This window comes from Mastomys coucha, unplaced genomic scaffold (genome assembly GCF_008632895.1).
Source record: "Mastomys coucha isolate ucsf_1 unplaced genomic scaffold, UCSF_Mcou_1 pScaffold22, whole genome shotgun sequence".
Classification (NCBI taxonomy): Eukaryota; Metazoa; Chordata; class Mammalia; order Rodentia; family Muridae; genus Mastomys; species Mastomys coucha.
In genome coordinates, this window is record NW_022196905.1 from 88,795,379 (window position 1) to 88,819,516 (window position 24,138).

Genomic DNA, 24,138 nt, shown 5'->3' on the forward strand with positions numbered 1-24,138 from the left:
AAAGAAACATATCATTCTCCAGAAACTAAATGAGTCTTTAGAAAGTAGGCAGTGCTTTGAAGAACACTCTGTAGCCAGCGAGTATTAGATATTATTGTTTATATAAATTGCAAGCAGAATTTGCGATTTAGTAGCATTTCTCTGGAATGTGGGGCTGCAGCAAAATTTAAACTTTCTAATCTACAGAGAATTATTTAGATTTTTTAAAAAGCATCAAGCATTGATTATTTTGAAATAAAAATTAAGTTGAAATTATTATAGTGGGAAGACTCTGTCAGCAAACATCTGTCTTCGAAATGTGGCATTTCTCTTCTTCCTCCTATAATTAAAATGAAAGTTAGGTGCAAGGTAGCTAACACTGAGAATTTCAGAATTGTGAACAAAATTGCTTTTCTGCTATTTAATTTATGCCTGAGACTACATCTGTACATAAAAGGATCCCTCTGATTTGATATTCAAATACTGACTTGATTTGCATGATATTGTGGACACTAAGGCTGCATGTTCTAACTGTATGTATCTGAAATAGTGTGAGCCTTTCCTGCCACTTGTCTTTTCTGTACTATGACATTGCCATGACTACCACATCTGGTCATGGGCAGGTAGATAATTATGGGGTGGAGAGGACATCTTATCAGAATATGGAGGAAAAGCACTTGGAGAATACACTGGAATTATGAGGAGACATCCCAGAGGGAGCCAGCTAGGGTGGGTGTCAGGTATGGGTGTGGGTGGGGATGGATCGTGGGCATGGGGCACACACAAATAAGCAATGGGCTGAAGTGGATTGATAGTGTATGGAGTTTCTCATTCCAGGCAGGAACCCAGCTGCTTCTCAATTTAGCACTGCTACCTGAAGATGTTAATTTGATGTGCACATTGCAACTCTTATCCCTACAGGGTGAAGAATTAGTTCACTTAGAAGGAAAATGCTGCCCAGAATGCATTTCAAGGAATGGTTATTGTGTTTATGAACAGAAGGCAGAGATTGTGAGTACCAGGTTAATAACAAAACACTATTAAAATTAATAGATCAAAATTAACCTAATAAGGGGATCTTTATTACCCCCTAGTGTTTTTAGATTCATTCATTTTCTTTCCAGCAAACTATTACATGTGCATCAAGAACGTGCTATGCATGGGGGACAGTCAGATGGAAAACATCAAGTAGAGTCTGCTCTTGGTGGAAGATATTTATAGTGTGAGAAAACAGACAAGAGACAGACTCACTCACACACACACACACACACACACACACACACACACACACACTGGGTGCTAATGAACACATGTTATTGAGCTGTGGTGGCAGTTTCTTCTTGATAAGATGAATGGGGAAATCTTTCATGCAGAAAATCTAAACAGAGTTGGGTGGAGGTAGGGGAATGAGCCATGTGACTATCCAGAGATGGTCTGGGAAGAGCTACCATAAAGGAAAAGGCATTGAGGCAGTGTTCATGTGACGTGTTCAGGAAGCTGCAAGAGCAGCTAAGGCTGGAACAAAGCGGGTGGGAGATGAAGGGGGGCAGTCATCTAGGAGCCAGGTTCTTTTCTTCTGGGTGGATGGGAGCTGCTGAGGAGATGGGAGCCCTGCAGCCATAATTTAACTCAGAAGGATCAAACTGCGGGTCTTGTTAGGAGTTGTTTTAGTTGTCTAGATTGCTGGTTTTCAACTTGTGGGTCACAATCCCATTGGGGTAAAATATCAGATATCCTGCAAGTTAGATATTTATATAACAGAAGCAAAAGTATAGTTATCAAGTAGCAATGAGGAGCTGTATTAAACAGCTGCCACATTAGGATGGTTGAGAACACTGGTCTAGATGAAGGATGATCCTGCTAGGGCTAAGAAGGAAGTCGTAAATAATGGCCACTCCCTAGAGTCACTTTACAGATAGAAATGGCAGCATTGGAGGAAAGCAGGATGGCTCAGTGGGTAGAAACATTTGATGTGCCAACCTGACAACCTGAGTTAGATTCCAGGACCAGCTCCCAAAAGTTGCCACCCTCAAATGTGTACACATACACACTTGCCGTACACACACACACACACACACACACACACACACAGCCCAAACACACTCCACAAGTAATAACTAAATGATGGAATTTTGATGGAGTGGATGTGGGGTGAAACTATACTTTCTCAAGTATTATTTCTCCTTGTGTCAAAGAAAAAAAAATTATCTTTATCCCTTTAACTTTGCCTTACATGAACACACGAATGCACATGCATCTGGGGGCCAGACGTAAACCTTGGATGCCACTCCTCAGAGGACACTTACCTTGGTTTTTGTTTTGTTTTGTTTTGTTGTTTTGTTTTAAGAAAAGTTTCCTCATTGGTCAGGAGTTCACCAAATGAATATGCTGGCTGGCCAGTGAGCTCCAGGAATCTGCTTGTCTCTGTCTACAAAGTGCTAGGATTGAAAGCACATCTATACCCTGCTTTTTAATGTGGCTACTGGGGATCCAACTCAAGGCCTTGTGCTTATGTGGGAAACACTTTACCAACTGAACTCTCTCTCCAGCCCTGCCCTAGGTTTAAAGCCCATATTTCTCATGGGATTTTGGGATGTTGACAGATTTATCGTGTTTTTTAACTTATGTTCATTGATCATAAATGCGGTGGTTTCGCTGACCAATCAGAATAGGTTGTAACAATTGACAGTCCTGTGACTGGTCTCAATCTAAACTAACAAGTCTCAATCAAATCTGTCAATCTGCTAGCCCTTCTGTATATTCTAAGAGAGTGATATAAGTCAACAAGGCAGGCTATAAGTTTGATCCCTCCTATGCTGCATACTGTGATATTGTGCAAGGTCCCTCCTTATTTATTTTGGGTAAAAATGGTACATTCCTCCTGGGCTATTAAGATGATACATGCAAAACTCTTAGGACAGCCAGCAGCATATCTGTAGTTGAAAACATTGATAATTTTAGAATGTTGTTATCACTTGTCTCACAGTGATATTTTAGTCATCCTCATTGTCTTAAGAATTTAGAAAATTAATGTGTCCCTATAAATGTTGAGTTTGGATCCATTTCATAATATTAGTTCATCCGTCTCTTTTTTTGGGAAGTTAAACTGAATGGAACTAAAGAAAACCAAGTGTTAGAAATAAGTATGAATCTTTATAGCAGTCTGGTACCACAAAAATTCAGGAGTGTCACTTAAAAGTTTAGATTCCTTGTCCTCAAATCCCTGTATATTGAAAATTGAACCTATGTGCCCAAGCACAAAGCAAGATAAAAACTCCAAAATATCTTTGTCCTCAATTGGTATGATTTCGTAGTGTTTGATGCAAACAGATTTTATTTTTATTCATAAGAAGTTAATAAAATTACATGGTGCTTGGTGGAAATAGATATCCCCTAATGAAAAAATAAACAGATCAGCCTAATGGTGTTTTAGTGGTATCATAAATACATTACTTTTTCGTTCTAGATGTCTTCAAATGCAAGTGAAATTAAGCATGTTCGAGTAAGTATGGATTTTTAATTTGTGCATGGATCCTTACAGAGTTGTTTAAATAATGATTTGCATGAACTTACGATGGGGGACTTTGTGTCTTCGCATCTTTCATAGATACATTTGATGGCATTATGGTTGGAAACTAAGGGTGTTGTGAAAACTGAGACATCTATGCACTAGACTTGGGCCACCTATTTTTGCTTATTTTCTATAATTGATAATTACATTTCACTAATCATGGGCAGGTACATGTCTCCTTCACCTTCCTTCTGATGATTTTTCCAAGCCTGGACAACTCAGATTGATCTCCAAGGGAACTTTGTGTACAGTAAATTATTGTAGGAACCATTTCTTGGGATGGTGTTGGGATCTTTCCCCAAGCAACTGAGTGTCCCTTCTCTAGTGTTTTAGTTCTGCAGTGTTGTGGGTCTTGTCTTAAAGACAACAAGCTTATTATTTTAAGGCTTCATGAATAAGCATCTAGGAACCCAGGCTGAATAATATCTCTTCCTTCTTTCTACCATGTCCCCCAGTTTTCTCACAATTTCCCATTCACTTTGAAAAGTACCGTCAAGCTGACTGTTAGTGATATTTCACATTAGTTAGCTCAGCAAGCATCTTATCAGACTTTTATTTTAAAATGTACTCCCCATCTGCTCATCTTTTCCCCTCTCTCTGATCAATCCAGTGTAGCCTATGAAGCAGCCTTTATCTCGTTCTGATTTCCAGGGTCAGTGGATTGTTAAGGAAATTGCTTTTAAAATCAGTATAGATTCTCTGTCAAACTATTCATACATATTACCATTACTAGGTTGGCCAGAAGGAATATTTTAAGGACAGAAATCTCATGGTACATCTATAGCCATACACCCCCCAAAAAATGGGCCTGCAGAAGCTTTAATTTTAAGAACACAATGCCTTTCTTGTTACTCTGACTGTAACAAGAAAATACAGTGTTTGAACCAAGTTTCTCACTCTTATTATAGAAATTGTGTTTAATGGACCTGCTAGCCACTAGGTACACAAAGTAATGGTAATGCCCCCTGGTGGGTTTTGTTTTGGCTCTGAGGGATGAAATGTGTTGAGAAACACATTTGAAATACTTCTTACATATTCTGGTTGCCCAAAGGTACGTCAAAATTTATCTCTTGAGTGTGCTTAAAATCATTCCGTTGATGCTGCACATTAAAAGAAAGCAATTAAAAACAAAGAAAAAGAAACTATGCTTGTTAAATTCCTTGCTGTCTGAGGGCAGAGTTGGGAAGGCAGGATGCTGATGGCACACATCTCCTGGTCCTTGTGGAGGCTTGCTAGTTCAGCCCAGCAGTTCCTCTTCTGAGTCTCTGCTCCCTGTCATTGTCTTCACTGTTTCCTACAGGAGGGGGAGAAGTGGGAAGAAGGTCCTTGCAAGCTATGTGAGTGCCGGGAGGCTCAGGTTACCTGCTATGAGCCAGCTTGCCCGCCATGTCCAGTGGCCACCCTAGCCCTGGTGGTGAAGGGACAGTGCTGTCCAGACTGCACAGCAGGTAGGTCCATGCCCCGTTTGTTCCTACTGAGATGATTTTCCTGTCAAGAATATTCAGAGATAGTCTCATTTTTCTTCCAATTTTTTTTGATTGTTGACTTTTGGGGGTTTGGGGTTTTTTTCTTTAATTTTTTGACAAATTATTCTTATTATTAATCTTTGTAGAATTTGTTTGACTGCAACCATATAACTTTCGGCAAGTCATTAACTCTCCGTGTCTTAGTTTTCTTAATTATAATATATGCCTTATTTATCTTGAAAAAAATTCGTATTGGACAAATACCACAATTTGAAGGACTTAGCAAGGCCTATTGGCATTCTAGTGTTGAAAATATAGAAATAATTTTACAAAATTTGTCAGAGGTGTTCTTTTTTTTTGGTGAACTGTGAAACAGATGGGTTCTTTTGCAGCTCTCAAATGAGGTTTAAAGTTTCAAGACTCATTAATTTCTTCCAAAAGAAAATTTTATCTACTTGTTTTGCAGTTGTGGCTCCAAATCACCTGGGCTTGAATTAGTTCTGGTTAGTGGTTGCTGGCAGGCTCTGCAACTGGCCAGCTCCACTCTGATTCTCCTCTAGCATAGCCTTTCTCAGAGACAAGTGGCATTTCATCCATTTGTATTTCCTAATTAATTGTTTCCATCTGCAAGCTCCAGTTTCCCACAGTAGTATCTGCTTTCCCCTTCACCTTGTTTTGGCTAATCACAGCTCCACTGGAGAAGTGTCAAGGGAAAAGCAATGGGACCTTATATTTAATTACGGTACCTTTGCCAAAGGGCCTCTCTGGGCTTTGCAAAACAAATATTGAGCATGCTATGTATGAGGCATTAAAAAATATCAGGCCCTTGAAAACTTTAAAACCTGAAAACAACCCCTTGGTGACTCTTACCTCAGAAAAGAGGGATAATCCCGATCAGTGTGAAAGAGAGTCAAGATTCTGAAGAAAAAGAGAAAAGAAAAATGATGTTATTTGTTAAAGATATAACTAGTTTTAAAAAGTATAGCCTCTATCTCTGAACTCTCTGTGCGTGGCAGGCTTCAGAAGAGCTTCTCTGATGCCATGGGTGCCTGCCTCTCCTTACGCCCCATAGCAAGGAGGTAATCCCACCTCTCTCTCCAGGCAGCGCAGCAGGCAGAGTGTTGAAGAGCCCATTCCTTTACATATTTGATTGGAGACTAGGAAAGCTGATGATGATATTTCAGACTTGGGGAATCTCGCATCCATCCATATTGTTGCTACATGGGGCCGCTTTGCACCCAAGCTTTATTGTTCTCCGCCCTTCCTATTTCCTGTAATGTATGCATCCTTTGGGCTCCTCAGGGGCCTGTGGGCTTTACTGAGTTCTCTTCTTTGTTCTTGTTTCTAGTTCACTGCCACCCAGACTGTCTGACCTGCTCTCACTCTCCAGACCATTGTGACCTCTGCCAGGATCCCACAAAACTGCTGCAGAATGGGAGATGTGTGCACAGCTGTGGCCTAGGCTTTTACCAAGCAGGCAGTCTTTGTTTAGGTATGGCAACCCAGAGAGAAGTACAGTTGCATAGAGCTAAAAAGACTATCAATGTGATTTACGGTAACTGAGCCAAAGTATTGTTACAGAAGGGGCCACAATGTAAGACATATACATCTAGCAGCCACTGCAAGTCATAAGTGTGTTAGTCTCTTCACCCTTTCTTCTGAAATTTTATAGATGCTCCAGTGTTTCCTAGAACGTGGGTGATAGAGGGTTCAGATGCAATCGTCAAAACTGGATTTCTTTCATTTTTGAAGACTTAAAAGATAGTAACATCATGGTGCCTGCTATCAATTACTGAAATCTTCACTTAATCCAGAGTGAAAACTGAGAATGGATAGAGATCTCCAAGATCATTTTCCAGAACTTTCCAGTTCTCCACCCAATGAAACAACGGTCTAGGCAGATTTGTTGTCTTGTGCCATATTGCACAGAAAATTGCTAATAGAGCCTACTATTTACAAGTTATGAGGGCTTCCAGAATGAGTTCAGATGCACTTCAGAAATTTTGTACCTTTGCAGAGATCTTAGCTAGGAAAGCTCGGCTTGGTTGAGGTCGGGTACTGCTGCCCCCCTTATCTCTGATTTGTTAAGTTACTCACTCATTTATGTATAGGTTTATGTTCTGGCTGTGAATATTGAACTTCCTGTCTCCTCATAAAGTCAGGGTGAGGATTAAGCTTGTGAACACTGTTGAGTGTTTGTACAGCATCTAGGCTACAGAAGAGTCTTATTAAGGCTAAATTGCTTCCATTGATATTACTTTCATCATTTTTTGTCTCTTAAAATCTTGATTCTTTTTGAATGTTGTTGAGGGATATTCTTAGAAAACAAGTTGGGTAGTGAAGATATTAAGGACTAGTAGGTAAGTAGAGAAGACCAATACCTTTGAGCCAGACTGTCTGGTTTCAAATGCCAGTGTCTGTTTGTGTGGTGGCTTTTAACAGGTTATTTAATCTCAGGAGCTGGGTTCTCATTTGTAAAAAACCATACCTACTTGTCTGGGTTAGGGTTTTACTGCTATGAACAGATACCATGACCAACAAAAGTCTTATAAAGGACAACATTTAATTGGGGCTGACTTACAAGTCAGAGGTTTAGTCCAGTACCATCAAGGGGGTTAGCATGGCAGCATCCAGGCAAGCATGGTACAGGAGGAGCGGAAGTTCTACATCTTCATCTGAAGGCTACTAGCAGAATACTGGCTTCCAGGCAGCTAGAATGAAGTCTTATAACCCACACCCACAGTGACATCCCAACAGGGCCATCCCTTCTAATGCTGCCACTCCCTGGGCTGAGCATATAAAAACCATCACACTATTCTATAAGGTTGTTGTGTACTTAAAGTATTTATGTTTGTAAAGGCATTGCACAGTGCTTACTATGAACTTCTTAGCTCTGCAAATGAAGGCCGTGAATCTCTTGTCCTTTTGTGGTATTGTTTGAGACCCTGGAGCCTCAGGATCTGGGTCTCTGAGAGTCAGCCTTGGAGGGATCCAGTCCAGCTAACCTGCCATCTTTTCTTTCTCCCCCTGGTCTTTGGCCAGCCTGCCAACCCCAGTGTTCCACATGCACCAGTGGCCTGGAGTGTTCATCTTGCCTGCCCCCCTTGCTGATGCAGCAGGGACAGTGTGTGTCTACCTGTGGGGATGGTTTCTACCAAGATCACCACTCATGTGCAGGTAAGCACTAGCTGGGTAACAGCTGGGTGTACTACAGAGAAAGCTGCCACAGTCCCCATCCTGTCATAAACTGGAGGTTACCGGGAGCTGTGATCAAGCCACTCAAGTAGGTGTGCTATGGTTTAGCTGTGGCTTGACCCCTGCCTTAGCTAGGGTTTTCTATTGATGTGTTAAAACACACGACCAAAAGCAACTTGGGGTGGGAAGGGTACATTTGATCATACATGTTGACCTCACAGTCCATCATCACAGGAAGTCAGTGCAGGAGCTGAAGCCCATGCTGAGGCTGCTTGTTTCTCAGCCTCTTCTGTATGTGGCTGACTCCTTTAAGGTTTAGTTCAGATTCCTAGTATTGTAATTACTTCCAGAGGAAAGAGTAGTTACACTGTAATTTCATTTGCTTATGCTTTACCAATTTTTAAATAGTGATTGGAATCATAAATATAAATTAAAAATGTACAAAGATTTTGATGTAGTTAAATTTGGGTTACTTACTCATTTAAATTTGAGACAAGATCTCTCTGTTTAGCCCCTGCTGGCCTCATGATTTAACTCTTCCAGCCTCAGCCTTCTGGACAGTCGTTGAAGGGCCATTACTTTTGTAAACATCTCAGCCATAAAAGATGGGGGAAGAAAATAAAGCAGAAACCAAAAATCATAACCTCTAGTGTTTACAGTTTATCATTTTCTGTTCACCTTTGAACAGAAAGTGGGCAGGTATGGAAAGACTGGGCGATTTAGGGCAATAGGTGAAATTTCCATTTGATGAAATGATTTAGAGTGTTTCTTTTCTTTCTTCTGTTACATCAAAGAGACCTCCTGCTAGCAACTCTACTGACACATTTTCCCTAGATGAAAGTTAATTTCCCTTAGCTCACATTCCTCCCTCTGTCCCACCACAACTCCAAACAAACAAACACTCAGATGAATACTCATTCTCCCATACACATACACACAGCCAAACACAGATTCACATTGATGCGCACGCGCACACACACACACACACACACACACACACATACACACACAGACACACACCCCGAACACAGCCAAACACAGATACACATTCATACACACACACACACACACACAGCCAAACATATATACACTCACTCGCATACACATATATACACACAACCAGACACACACTCATTCACACACACAGATACATACTCATCCACACACACACAACCAAACACACACTTATTTACATACACATAGATATACACAACCAAACCGACACATACTCATTCACACACACATACACACACTCACTCACACACAACCAAACAGACACACATGTATTCACACACACACATACACACCATTTACCCCCTTCCTTTTGGTCATTTTCGCCATCTCTGCTCAGTGTTTTAACTGGTGGCACTAATACTGGTTTCGGGCATTTTAAAGTGGGTAATGTTTCACTTGATTACTGGTTTACATAACTGCCTGCTTCACATTCCATCCACAAACCCTCCTGCAAATGCCCATAGTAGAAAGTTGCTGGGAAAATTTGTTCATGCTCCCTCCAGGGAATTAAACCAATTTGCTTTAGTTCAGGCTGGTTGCATTTTTATGCATAAAATAAGGAAGAGGGGAAAAAAACAGAGCAAGAGGAGAGAAAGAAGGGGAGGTGTGATCTTAAAAACTAAAGGTAGATTTGTATTAATTTTTCAGTATTCTATCTTGGTATTAGGTCTCTCTCTCTCTCTCTCTCTCTCTCTCTCTCTCTCTCTCTCTCTCTCCTGCAACACTTGTATCATTAATGTTGGCTTTTCATCATTGACCTTGGATGTCTATCATCCACCTCAGGTTCTTCCAACATGTGCTAAACTTTTCAAAAGAAGCCTTCCATTTTATAGCGTCGAGCCTTCCTGGATTGATTCTCTTAGCAGTCATTTATGGTATGACTGGGATAAATCTCCACTTTATTGACCCATCAAAACCAAAAGGAAGTGAGCATTCCACCAAGGAAACTAATTAACCAAATCTCCCTATTAATATTCATGCTCACTATGTTAGATATAGGAAGAGTAAAAACATAGGGGACGAAGGCAAGTAGCTCACACACATGGCTTTTCACAAATGACTGTGAACAGGTAAATGAGACAGTGAAACAGGCCCTGAGTCCTGCCAGAGAATCTCCTCCGTTAGGCTTTCATCATTTTCCCTTCCTTGGGAGGTCAGTGATGTGTACACTGTGCCTTAGACACAGTGGGCATTTGTCAGTATTGTTCTATTTCAGAGTTGACTAAGGTAAAATTATGCTGTAATTATGGATGACAGATTGCTTCACACTTGCAGTCTCCGATTCATTCTTGCCTTCTCTGGTTTGGTTTTAGAATTTAATGATTGACACACTGAACCAAGCAAGGCTCAGCACTGCCTGGTTTGTATAGTAAGCAAAATTGTAGACCAGTAATGTGTTGCTTGTCTCTATTACCCACCAGGCAGAGTCATGGAAGAGTCACTGTCAGTGCCAGTCCTTGACTTTAGTTAAGAGCACTTAGGTTTTTACCATAACCTTTATGAATCATTTGCTTCCAGCTAGATCTGGTTCAACACCCCTCCCACCTCTTCGCACCCTTATTGACTTCATATACCTCAGGTTTCAGGACTACATCTTTGCTACTTGTACTGTTCGGACCCATTTCCATGGGTCAGGAGCCAATTTATTAGTTGATTGCAGGCTGGTGTCAGGCCTTATCCACGTGTGGGGACCTTCCCACCACATGGATAAGGCCTTGCTCCTCCCTATATGTCTATATTACCTTGGCTTTCTTGTTTTCTCAATATCGGGATCATGGTCCTGGCTTTCTTGTGTTCTTACTATCAGCATCATGGCTCCACTGCTCATCTTGGAATTCTGGTATTAAATCCAAGTCTGTATGCAGACTGTACTCCCTGAGAACACTCCTGCTTGATTTTCATGTTTCTCTGTTATAGTCATCTCTGTTTTATCCTAGTGAGAACTTTTGCACACACATATGCACACACACACACACACACACACACACACACACACACACACCATAGATAGAGGCCAAAATACCCTAAGAAAGAAAAGTAAAGAGACTAGCATCACTGTCTCAATTACTTTTCTATTGCTCTTGCAAAACACCATGACTAAGGCAATTTATAACATGTTTAATCAGCTTCATGGTTTTAGAGGGTTAGAGTTTATAATGGTAGAGCAAAGGCATGGTGGCCAATAGCTGGAGGAGCAGCTGAGAGCTCACATCTTCATCCATAACCAGGAGCCAGAGAAAATGTGCTGAGAGTGGCTTTTGACACTTCAAAGCCAACTCCTAATGACACACCTCCTCCAACAAGGTCACACCTTCTAATCCTTCCCAAACAGTTTCACCCATTGAGGATCCTGGAATCCACTCAAAGTACCACAGTTACTGCTAGTGATTATAGTCAAACGCGATAGACTTTTAAGAGGAAAGAGTAGGATTTTAACCATGTTTCAAAATGCATGCGTGAATGTTTCTCTCAATTACTTACAGTTTAGGATATGCAGAAAGGTCTGAGACAAAGCCCCAGGATAATGCCAACTTTGGTTTGCAGGTCTGGAGGTGGAAGAAGTGAAGTACCTATGTTATAAGCTTAGGGTCTGGAGCCAAAGACCTGGGTTTTCATTTTGTCTCTGTCATGTATACGTGCTTCAATGCTGTGCTTCAGTGGACTGTGAGCAACATGGAAATAGAGATGCCACATCTTTGTTGTCAAAATGAGGTGGCTGAATTAACATGCCATGATTAGGAGATGGAGCCACATGCCTTGTAAGTGCTTCATGATGTCTGGAGAGGCTGTGGTTTCTGCATCCTATTGGCTAGAATATGAACATAAATTACCCAGCCATTGTATAGAGATGCCCAAAACAAGAACAACAGCAAACATAACCAAAACAGCAAGCATCTGCAAAATGTATTCTATTTGAATGTTATATAGTCTCAGATACTGAAACCCAAAGAATCGAGCAACTGGGCATTTTATAGGATTGTAACTGAAAGGATTATTTTAACCTCCATTTACCACTTAATGCTATATGGCTTTGGGCAAGTCATTTAACCTTCTAGAGCCTCATTCTTCTCAACTCTATAATGAGGATAATATTAGGTACTTCAGACAATTATGATGAGGCCTGGAAGAGAATATCAAAAAGTATAAATTTATTCTGTGTGGTGCATAGTATGTGGGTGATAAAAGGCAGACATTATTGAAATCACTCTTTTATTGTTCAACCTGGGGAGATGAATGCCAAATGACTCACATGAAGAAACAGGCATTTTTTGACATTAATGTCTGGTTAAAAATAAAATACACTCATATCTGATGGATAAATAAATGTAATATACAGAGAAGTTACTCTATTTCTTATGAGTTAAAATCCCCTTCTCAGTTACTTGGAGTATTTGGATTAAATGGTGAGATGCTGAAATTATTTGGATTTCAGTCAAAATTAGTGTATCTTTAGGTAAAACATTTATGATGAGGAGTTCCAAATTTTACATATATATGAGATTGTCCTGGCTGAAAATTTTAAAGGTAGGCTTGAGCCGAAGAGCTTCTACCAGTGATCACATGTTGGAAGTAGGCTTAAGTAGCATAGCTAGTCATTGGAGGAGGAAGGCTGACTCCTAGGAACATGGTGCAAAGCTGTAAGGGCTTAACAGTTTACGACTTATTCTAGTCTCATGGAGTCCTGAGGGGACTTCTCCACAAAGAGGGTATGAACTCTCAACAAGATAGAACTCTCTTTAGATTGCCCATTTAGGGCTAGGCACTATCCAGCTAACATCCCCAATAGCTCACGTGACATGGCAGAGTCAGAGTGCCCATGCCAGTTTTGTTTTGTTACTGAATGCACATGCTGAGCCTAGAGGTCAGAGCATCACTGCCACCACATCGCCACCTATCTTGTACAGCTTTGGGAATCCTCTGCATCATGCTTGCCATAGTTGCTGTCTATGAATTGGGCTTTCTGATCCACATACCGTTCTTGACCCTCTCTCCCTTCTGCCTGGCTAGCTTCTTCTAAGTATCAGGCACTTTCCCAGGCACCAGGAAAACAATTAACCAGACAAACAACTTCCTTTCACTTAAGAACTTTTCTTCTCAACGGAAGGAGAGTGTCCCCTAAGCAGATAAGCCAAGGTCACTTTTGATAGTTGTCTTCATAATTATCCTTGTGTGAATTCATACCCATCGGTGCCTTAAAGAGTTTTCAAAACATATGTGGCAGGGAATGATTTGTTCCTGAAGTAAGATTGCATCTCATGCTTGTGAAGTTCATGTAGTATTGCACAATAAGGCATTCTGGGTTCCTTTTTGATGGAAGAAAAATGTGATGTGCCATCACACAGGGGAAAAAAGACAGGAATGCTCAGGCATGTCTCAACAGTGGCCTGCAGGTGATCTGCTTTCCATTGGCTTCTGAAATCTATGCCTTGTCAGCAATTCCTGGCTAGGTGTAGCCTTAGGAATATTACACAATCTCTATTTTTTTTCCCCTTTCTCTCTAAGTCTCTTGCCTCTAAAGGGTCACTGGGTACTTATTGTCTCAGGGACTTGGGTAGAAAGAAGGGAGTATTTTAAGTCATATTAAAGGGAAGGGAAGATAACAGCATTGTGCTTATAGAAAGTGAGTTTCTTGAGTAAAGTAGGTGAAAGGTGGCAGGTGATAGTGGCATTCCATCCCTCTTTCTCTGGATGTGCCTGTACAGGAGAAGCACAGATGGGAGAAGGTACCTGGTGATGCTTTGCCTGGGACCACTGCTGTGGCTAGAGACTATGTGACATCTCTCTGCACTTAGAGAGTGATATTTCATAGACCAGATGAAGCTCTTCTCAGAGGAGAGAGGGAGTTTATCTTGCAGACAGATCCCATTCTTTCTTACACACATGAACCCACACACTGTTTCAGTGATAAGTTACAAACCAGTGACATCCTCTGTCTTCCTGTCCAGCTCATGTCATCCTCAGTCATTTTAGTTCAACTACACACCATCAGTCTTTCTCTTTCTCCCTTCCCCCTCTGACACTGTCCCTGTTCTGCTACTGCCCTTTATCACAACTGAGATCTGAGTGTCTATGCTGATGCTCCCAGGACATCTGTGAACAGGTCTCATCAAAGGCTCGGATTTGCTCTGTGGTCCCTTCTTTGGTTTTCTATTTCAGTAGACAAGAAGTCAGTGCTAAAGAAGTCTGTATGCACTTCATGAACAGGGGCTAGGGGACGAGGGGTTGAAATGGATGCCTAGCAGAGTTCTTGAGCTGGGATTACCCTTGGTCATGATGGATGCACAGTTAAGAAACTTGGCCTAAAGGTTACTGTGCTTGCCAACCACTTGTGTTGAAGACCCAGGAGTACAGGTATAGGAGCTGGAGACAGATTGTTCTCAGGGAAGGTTGGGGAAATGGCTGAGTCAGTAAAGGTGCTTGTCACATAAGCCTGGTGATCTGAAGTCTATTGCTAAAAGTCATGGAAAGGCGACACAAAGTTGTCCTCTGACTTCCATAAATGCACTGTAGCATGTGCTCCCCTCAATGCTATTACTGCTGGTACTAATTATAGAGTAGCGTGTTCACGGGTGGGTACATGACCTTACTTACTGATTTATGAACCATTGTAATGCCCATTTGCTTGTAAAAGAAAAAAAAATCTTCTCTTCATGTTTGCCTGCTTGAAACCTCTATCAACAAGGAAATCTTTTCTTGGATCCGACTCTGTCTACAGAAGACACTGCTAAAAAGTCAAATGTGTTACCCAACACCAGTAAAATCTTCAGCTGTATCCCAAGCATGGTTAAAAATATTGGCTAGTTACCTGCTATATACCTCAGGGAATCAGACAATAGCCTCTCTCCTTTAGTAATTTTTCCCTTAAATACTAATAACTCTATGTTTATTCCCAAAAATTAATTTGATGAAGGCAATAAAATGTAAGGTAAGATAAAAAGTCAACAAAAATCCCCAGCTCACAGTCCCTTAAGCCTCTCCTTTTAGCATTCTGGTGTCTGCCTTCCTAATTTATGAGCTCATTTCTGTGTATATGTGTCTGTCTATAAATGTACTCATTTATTTTTCCAAAGTAAAACCACTTGATACATGCTACTACATTGCCCATCTTCCTCATCTTGTTTCTTATCCCCTGCAACTCATGGTTTTAAAGCTCTATTGTCTGATTTTCTTTGTCTAGCTATTCAGTCATTCACTAAGCCAACATTCTACTGTTAATATTTGTTCTTAATTAGCCATCATCATAAATAACAATGATATAAACAGCTTCAGTAGAAATTGTGGCAAATCATTTTAATTAAATTCATAAGCAGGTGATTGCTGGTCCTGCATATGTATGAACATGATGACACCTTTGATGCACATGGATGTGACTCCCTTCTAAACAGTACTGTTAGGACTCACTTTACCAGAAGGGCATGGGAGAGCCTCCTTATCATGCCTTTGTTCACACAGGGTACCCCAATACAGCTTCAGCCTGCCTGTGTGACTCATGCAAAATGCAAACTTTTTTTTAAAAAAACTTATTTCTGGATCATAAGAGCCAGTCTGAAAGAGTCAGGCTTATTGCTCATGGCTCACTTCCGTAACTGCCCTGGGTCAGGTTCTTTTTTTGTTTCTTTCTCTGTCTACCATTCAGTTCATTCCCTCTGTTCTATCTTATTGCTAACCCTCTCCCTCCCACCTTCTTACTTAAGTGATGATGGTATTGTTTTGCATAGATGTTCAGTTGCATGTGCACGTATATAAACATGCATGTGGAGACTAATAGACAACCCTGATTATTGTTATCTTCAGGAACCCTGTCCAAATCCTTTGAGACAGGTTTCTCATTAGCCTGGAGCTCATCAAATAAACTCTCTGACCACAGAACCCCAGGTATCCTACTGTCTCTACTTCTAGCTCTGGGATTCCAATTACACCTCACTGTGTCTACCTTTTTTTTTCTTTTCTTTTCTTTTCTTTTCTTTTTTTTTTTTTTTTTTTTTTTTTTTTTTTTTTGCATGTATTCTGGGGATCAATACAGACTGTCATAATTGTAAGGCAAGCACTTCACTGACTGAGCCATTTCCCCAGTTCCAGAGTATTGTAATGTCATTTGGTGCATATTTTGGAATGTGTATACGTTCATTGTTCTAGGTACATGTTACAATTCAGAAGTATTTTGGGCGGATATTTCCTTCCTTCTCTTATTTCCTCAGTAAGGAACATGTCTAAGACACATATGTGTTGCTTATGTAAGTCTAATCCACCCTGCCTAGATACTGCTTGTCTGTTTAGTTTGCATATCTTTAGCTATTTGTGAGGCCGTAGGACTTTTTACCTGTTTGGTTTTTTTATGAACCCTGTCAAATACCTGTGCATTTTCAGAATACCTGGAAGTCAAACGTTCTTATTCAGGGGTCTGCAGTCTTTATTTGGAAAGAAAGATGGGTGGAAGATAGAAGCCCAGCCTGGGAAGGATCTTAAGATTGGTGAATAAGGGTCAACTAGGTGTGATGTTGAGTTTTTAGGCAGAGAGCCTTAGCCTCTTGGGTGGCTGAGGGCTGAGGGAGTGATAGTAGGATAGAAAGAACTTTCTGGACACCTAAGACTCACTGTGCAATTTCCTGTGGTTTCCCAAGGGGCTCTTGTTGCTTGGGGGAGATTGTGAGGAAAGAGTGTGGATCGTGAGGCAGCTGGGAAAGGCGGGTCCCCTTTGTACAGCAGCTGACATGCGCCTCAAGGCTCCGTCTCTTTCCTCTCTCCCAAGTGAGCCTGCCTCTCCAAGGCTCTTTCCCATCTTCTGCCTCCCTGTTAAATTGCTTTGCTTTTGACCAGAGCAGAGACAGAGGCTGCCAGGTCTCCTCGAAGCCAGCGATTGCATGCATACAGTTGGCCTCTCCAAACCTGTCATCTCATTGTATCTTTGAGATTTAAGTAAACACACATTACTCTTACCAAATGGGAGAGAAAACCAAGGAACCATGAACTGGAGTTTAAGACAGAAACATATTTTCATCCAACAAGAACTTCCTACAGGGCTAGGATGTGGCTCAGTGGATGCTTACAGAACATGAGCAAGGCCTTGAGTTCCATCTCTAGCTCTGCATGGACCAAGTGTGGTAGTACTTTACATCTATAGATGAAGAACTTGGGAACCTGAAGTTCAAGGTCAGCATGAAGAGGGTGGTTACATCCAGTTGGAGCTAGAGCTCTTGTTTCAAAAGAAGAAACAGAATGATAGTACAAAAAAGAGGGCATCTTGTTGAAAACTACAGCCATTGGGGCATGGGGAAGTGGCTTGGTGGATAAAGATACTCAATGTATAAACATGAGGATTGTAGTTTAAATCCCTAATGATCATGTAAAAAGCCAGGCATGTTCCTGAGCTTATGATCCCAGATCTGTGGAGATAGGGAGAAAAACGGGGGATTACGGTAGCATCCTGGCCATCAGCCTAACTCCAGGTTTAGTGAGAGACCCTGTATTAAACTAATAAGGTAGAGAGTGGTAGAACAGGATACACAATATCCTCCTCTGGTCTCCATGAGTACATAGGGAGATACACACACACTAGTGTGTGTGTGTGTGTGTGTGTGTGTGTGTGTGTGTGCGCGCGTGCGTGTGAGTATACAACACACACAGACACACACTCATGCACACGCGTGTACACACATGCACTACACACACATGCACAACACACACACACACATACACACACAGAAACCAAACCACTAGCTCCTGACAATAATCCTCATCAAGGTCTTCCTAGTTCTTGGGGAATGGAGTGAAATGTAGCCTTGCCATAAAATAGATAAAAGACAGAACAGGAGAGCTCACTTGGTGTGTGGCATACCTGCTTGGGGCTGGAGCCGGGGCTGGTGCCTTGTGGTTGCCAGTCAGATTGTTATGGTGGCTTAGAATTTGAACCTGGCCTCAAGGATGGTCAAAGCTGGTATACTGGTTCTGACACCTTAAGAGGGGGTGGGAAAAGCCAGCCAAGGGTGATTTTCCTTCCTGGAAGGACACTGCAGTTCTCAAGTCTGAACCTATGAGCATCTGACCCTCTGCCTTCCATCTGGAAAGGTTTTCTAGAAACAAGAATTTGCCTGCAGGAAGGGCTTTTAACTCTGAAGGAGACCTGCAATTTATTCTTAGAGAAGCATAAGTTGAAAAAAAGTTTCTAAAAATCTTCTACTTCCATATTAGCAAGAACAAAAGAAGTTTTTATCTTCAGAATAGAGTTTTCATATAAAGCTGGCAAAAGGAAGGGCATCTGTCAATTCTCTTCATTTTTGAAATGAATTGTTTGGTGAATCAACACATGCCCTGTTATGCCCCAGAAAAGTCAGGGACCTTCCAGATAAATGATCTACTGTGTGTGAAATAAGAAGACAGCTTTGTCTCGTTTTTCCCTTTCAAAAATTTATTACTGTAATATTCACAATATACAATTCAAACCCTCAACGATCTGAAATGCATCACTAAGCAACATCAGGCTGAAAAGTCAGCGAGCCAGTGACCTTTTCCTCTTCATACTAACCCAAGTGGAATATAAGCCACATGTAAGCTAAGCCTGCAAAAAGAGATAATTGGGAGCCGCATACTTTCAGTGCTGGAAATTAGGAATCAGTTGTAAAGCACAGCAGGTGTGTGTCATACTAAGGAATGACAGCTCAGTGTGGCACTGTGCCTGGCCACCAAAGATGCAGTTCCTGTGATATGAAGAAGTGAGGAGGGCCAGCAGGAACCACTATTGCACTTGATGGTAGGTATTGATGTATCATGCATATTCATCATCAAAAACACATCTGAGTTTTTAGCATTTTAAAAGTACATTTTATATCCTCAATGTTAGGGCATTTAAAAACTCTTACCTTTGGTATTTCTATGCAGAAGGTGGCTGGTGGTATGGTTTTCCTGTAATGAATAAAAACCTGAAGCTGGGCAGTGGTGGCACATGCCTTTAATACCAGTACTTGGCAGGCAGAGGCAGGTGGATTTCTGAGTTTGAGGCCAGCCTGGTCTACAAAGTGAGTTCCAGGACAGCTAGGGCTACACAGAGAAACCCTGTCTCGAAAAACAAAAACAAAAACAAAAAAACCTGTGGGTTTTCATTTAGCACACATTTGATGAGTGCTAGATATCAGTGTGAGTACTGGGGGGCTTAAAATAACTAAAGCTCAGTCCCCACTTGGGAAACGACTGCTCCTTGAAGGAGAAAAACAATATTGGAGTAGTTAAGACAAACTACTGCAGGGAACTCTGCCAGTAAACTTCATCATCACACTGCCCTGCTGTCTTGTGTTTCTATCGCAGTGATAAAGCACCATGACCAAAAGCAGCTTGAGGAAAAAGAGTTTATTTTGCTTACATGTGTCTGAGCCCATGGAGGGAAGTCAGGGCAGGAACTCAAGGCAGGAACCTGAAGCAGAGGAAATGAAGGAATGCTGTTTGCTGGCTTGTAATCGTTGGCTTGCTCAGCTTGCTTTCTCAGGACTACCTATCCAGAGGTGCCATTATCCCCAGTGGACTGGACTCTTCCATATCAGTTATCAATCAGTTGAAAAGAAAATCCCACCAATCAGGATACTTGCTACTACTCTTCTATAACATGAGATCCAAGGCCCTGGCTTAGAACATGTGACTGCTATGCTCTGGCCTGTGGGATCTTTGTAGTCTTACTTTCTAGTTAATCTTTCCCTTGGCACTACCCAGTAGAATTTTTGAAGCACTCCAGTGAATTTAATGGATAAAACATATCATCTGTTTGTTGTGCTATGCCTCAGGTAATATGGTTTATCTGGGGCCAGGTAGGAAGGCCCCATAGGCCTCTACAGCACCTGGCATTTGGAACATGGCAGCAGCTTCTTTTGCAGGTTAGTAGAGCTACTTGATGTGCCATCTTGGAAAAGAGGCTGGACTTTGTGTTTGACAGATGTGTTAGGTAATATCTTTGTATCAATTCAGAATGAAGAGAAAAAGTCATGAAAGATGAGAGATATTTCAGGTGATGGCCACAGTCAATAATCAAGGGTCGCCAAGTGGCATCTCTTTTGTATAGGGTAGAATTGTTTCTGAAATGGTCCTTGATTCCATTTACAGTTGTGATATAGCATCAGAGTCCCACTGTATGTGTGATGAGAATTTGTGTGTGACCTTTATAAAATATAAATGAAGGAGTTAAGTAAGAATGGAGTCACTCAGGAGTTGTTTGGAAAACACCAACAGTGTGCTCAGACCCAGTCACCAAGGTAGAAATGTCTTCATGAAACTTACAATGTCAAGGCAGAACTAGATAACAACAGCGAGAATTTTGCTCATCCTCTCCCTTCCTATCCCCTCGTCTAAGCCACTGCAGTCATTCACCTGGACCACAGGATACACTGCATAGTGGTAGCCTTGTTTACCTACATGACATTATCTCCTTTCTCCATGACACTCATAGGGTTTTGCAAATTTAAATCAGGTCTTGTATCACTCTTGCATGATCCCTTCCATAACTTCACAATACAACTAGAAAAAAAACAAACCTCACCTCTGTGCAATGATGTCCAAGGCAGTGAGTTGTCCTACTGTGCACTACAGAGGCCCAGAAGCTCCAAACACAAGGGCAGACCCAGTATCCCACACTCTATGTTCCACCTCCAAAGACATTGCTTGTGATTTTCTCCGGTTGCCCCAGATAGCTGGATGCTCACCCTCTTACAGCTCTACTAAAGTGGGTCCCACCCCCACTCCCCATCCCTATCCCTCCATTGCAGTCTTCCTGGCAGTTAATACAATTCGTAATTATCTTTAAATCCACCAGAGAGAAAAAAAATGTCTGAAATTAAGACTTTCTTGTGCAATTTAGAACTGAGAGAGGGATTAGATTCTGAAGTTTGCAATGTAGGTGTCTTTCCTTCTGCTCCTAAACAAATACTTAATTAAATCGCCAAGGTATGATTACCCAATCACTTGTAGGCAGACAGCAAATGCATTCATTTTCTCCACCAATTTTGTTGATCAGAATCAATGCTTCTGGAAAATAGATTGTGCTCCATTGTGAAGGAAATGCTATAAAAGCGAGGACAATGTGTTAACCAAATCACAGTAGGGGTATCAAAGCAGGCAGCTAGCACAGTGTTCTGCTGTGAAGGGTAAGCCTCTCTTTGCAGAAGGGCCAAGGTAAAGAAGATGCACAGATGACTATAAAAGAGAAAATACTAGAAGAGAAAGAAGAAATTGAAATCTTAAGAGAATGCCTCTTGTCTGGGGACAGCCTCCATGTAGACTCAGAAAGCATGAAAGAAGTTTAAGCCTTGGGAGTCCTGGGGATACAGTGTGGATGGGTGATGTGGGGGAGAAGAGAAAAGACTTGTGAGGGAAGATGGAGGGGCATGGAGCAATGTGTTAGGGAGTGATAAGGAGAAGGGAGGAGGAAAAGGAGAGAGATCAAATTGCACAAGGTCTCTGCATGGTTCAGTCAAGGGTAGCCAATGATATTACCCCTCAACTTATTCTTAAGAAGCTAGTGGAGGTAGGAGGAGCTTCCAATGCCTGCACATACTGTAGTGATTATGGAAGACAGGGCAAGGAATGAAAGCCATGGCATTTCGTTAGTCAGCCCACTTCTTTGCCCAGAAAATTCTGATTTCCTTCCCTGTGACTCCCATTACTTTAAAGGCATCAATTTCCTGTTCCAGAGCCCTTAGCAATAGCTTACTAAAGTTGTACTTCTGACCCTCAGAAATAGTCTTGTTCTGTCTCTCTCTGTCTCTCTGTCTCTTTCTTTTCTCTCCCTCTCCCTAGCCCCCAACTCCCAGGGACATGGTGTTTATTTCCTTTAGGCTCAAATCTAGCATTTCAGGAGCCCACAAACAAGCTTATATCTTCCTGTAGATTCTTAATCTTTGAATGTGAAAGATGGATAGTCTCTTCCATGACAGGCTGGGTCACTGACTTTGGTACTTGTCTACAGTCTGCCATGAGTCCTGTGCAGGTTGCTGGGGTCCCACAGAGAAGCACTGTATGACCTGCAGAGACCCACTGCAAGTGATGAGAGATGGCGGCTGTGTGAACACCTGTGGCAATGGCTTCTACAACAGGCAGGGGACCTGCATAGGTAAGTGCCGTGCTGGACTGGGGTGCCCTCTTGATCTTTTAACACCCTCTGTATTCAAATGCTAGCACTGATAACTAATGCGTCTTTTTCTCAGTGAGTATGTGCCGGACTGCCAACATTCACTTTACCTTAGTTATGAACTTTTTTTAAACAAGTGGGATCTCCTCTAACTGCGCTGATGCCTTGTTAGACTTGGGGTATTCATTCTATCCTGACCCAGCCCCCTGCTTACAATTCACAGCTATGTGGAGAGGGAAATCAAGTCCAGCTGGCACATCTCCCTAAATCTAAATCTCATTCATCCCAGACCACTTCCCTAGTATAACTGGAACAGAGACCCATGCTACCCTAAGCAAACCCACCTTTGTTTTGTTGTCACAGGCATAAAGGTGAATTGATCACTGTCCCATCTACTTTTCATGGTAACATTGTCACAATAGCCAGCCCAATGTGTCCTCCTTGTGCCAGGCAGAGAGATCAACTGCCAAGAGGTGTAGAAGTGTGGCAAAAGCACAGATTAACTCATCCCCTCTGACTTTCACTCTCCAACTTGTGGAGATATACATAACTCCCAGGCTAAACAGAATATGACCACTGAAATATCCTTGGGAGATGGGGGCAATGTCCTGGAGAGTCAGGTGCATCTCTGTGATAATGAGGCAGCAAGGCAGAATCAGAAAAGCGACTCAAGGATGGATACAGAGGTCAAGGTGACTGGAGGGTGATACAGGAAGAAGCTCCTAGCATGAGCATACAGAATATGGAAAGGAGTTCTCTGAGTTTTTCCAAAGAAATGCAGTCCTGTTTTTTAGATTTTAGACTTTGATTTTTAGAACTTCCTACATCTGACGCTTTAAAATAATAGATTTTTGTCATTTCAAACTGGAGTTCATGGTAATTTGTTATAGCCAACACTGATTCACATCCAGATGAGAAGGTTCAAAATAACTGCTGAGACAGCTCTCAAGGCTGCATTCTAGCAATGGCTTTGCTCCATAGATACCATCATCCTCAAGTTCAGATGCAGAAGCAAAGAGAGTAAAAAGCAAACATGCCTTTGGTCTCAAAACTAATGGCCAGAATGAGAGTCTGGTGTAGCTCTTCAGGCTATAAGTGACAAGGAACCCACTCTCCTGGTCATTGTAATATGGTATTACTTCATCTACCTCTGCCAACTTCCTCTCCTCCTTCTCTTGAACCTACTTTGTTGCCTCTTCCTTCTTTCCATCTTTGGATGAGCTGGCCAACTCTGGGGACATTGCTGGTACCCAGTAGCAGTGTCCTGACTAAGAGTGGAAGTTTTGAGCTGAGTCAAATGACTTTTGTACCTATTGAAAGACTATTTTGATTTTAATGGGTTCCCACAAAACCCTAAGAATATGCAGCCCCTAAATCTTCCTGAGTTGTTCTTCAGTCCATTGGACAAGAGCAACAAAATGAGATGCTTTAGGGGTCTGGTGACTGCGCCTACACAGGGCAGAGAGATGGCCCTGGCAGCTGCTCACCTCAGGCTTTGGGGGATTCCTAACTCCATGGAGTGAAAGCATTCATCTGGTATCTACCCATGAGAGGACAGAGAGAGGCCAGGCTGCCAGTGGCCACAGCCTGTTAATCTCTCTGTCACCATCACTTTCCTGTTCAACTAAGCCCTATGTATTCTCTAAATGTTGACAGATGTCAAATTCATGCTAATCCTAAGGCCTAATGGCATGTGCGTTTTAAAGTCCCCAAGGAGGCTGCATACTGCTACTGTTTTGCTACTGAGACTGACTGGTGTCTGACCATCTTCTGCTGGTGACATGTATTTAAAAGGAGGAGAAAATGAA

At 41.8% G+C, this 24,138-nt stretch overlaps 1 protein-coding gene across 1 annotated transcript in view; it reads left to right on the forward strand.

Annotated features, from left to right (window-relative positions):
- Positions 1-24,138, forward strand: part of Fras1 (Fraser extracellular matrix complex subunit 1) — a 415,397-nt gene that overhangs the window by 184,354 nt on the left and 206,905 nt on the right. The window contains exons 10-15 of the mRNA XM_031391220.1: positions 901-990; positions 3,446-3,481; positions 4,851-4,998; positions 6,365-6,508; positions 8,059-8,193; positions 22,169-22,312. Coding sequence (XP_031247080.1) covers positions 901-990; positions 3,446-3,481; positions 4,851-4,998; positions 6,365-6,508; positions 8,059-8,193; positions 22,169-22,312 — 697 coding nt within the window. The remainder of the gene's footprint in view (positions 1-900; positions 991-3,445; positions 3,482-4,850; positions 4,999-6,364; positions 6,509-8,058; positions 8,194-22,168; positions 22,313-24,138) is intronic.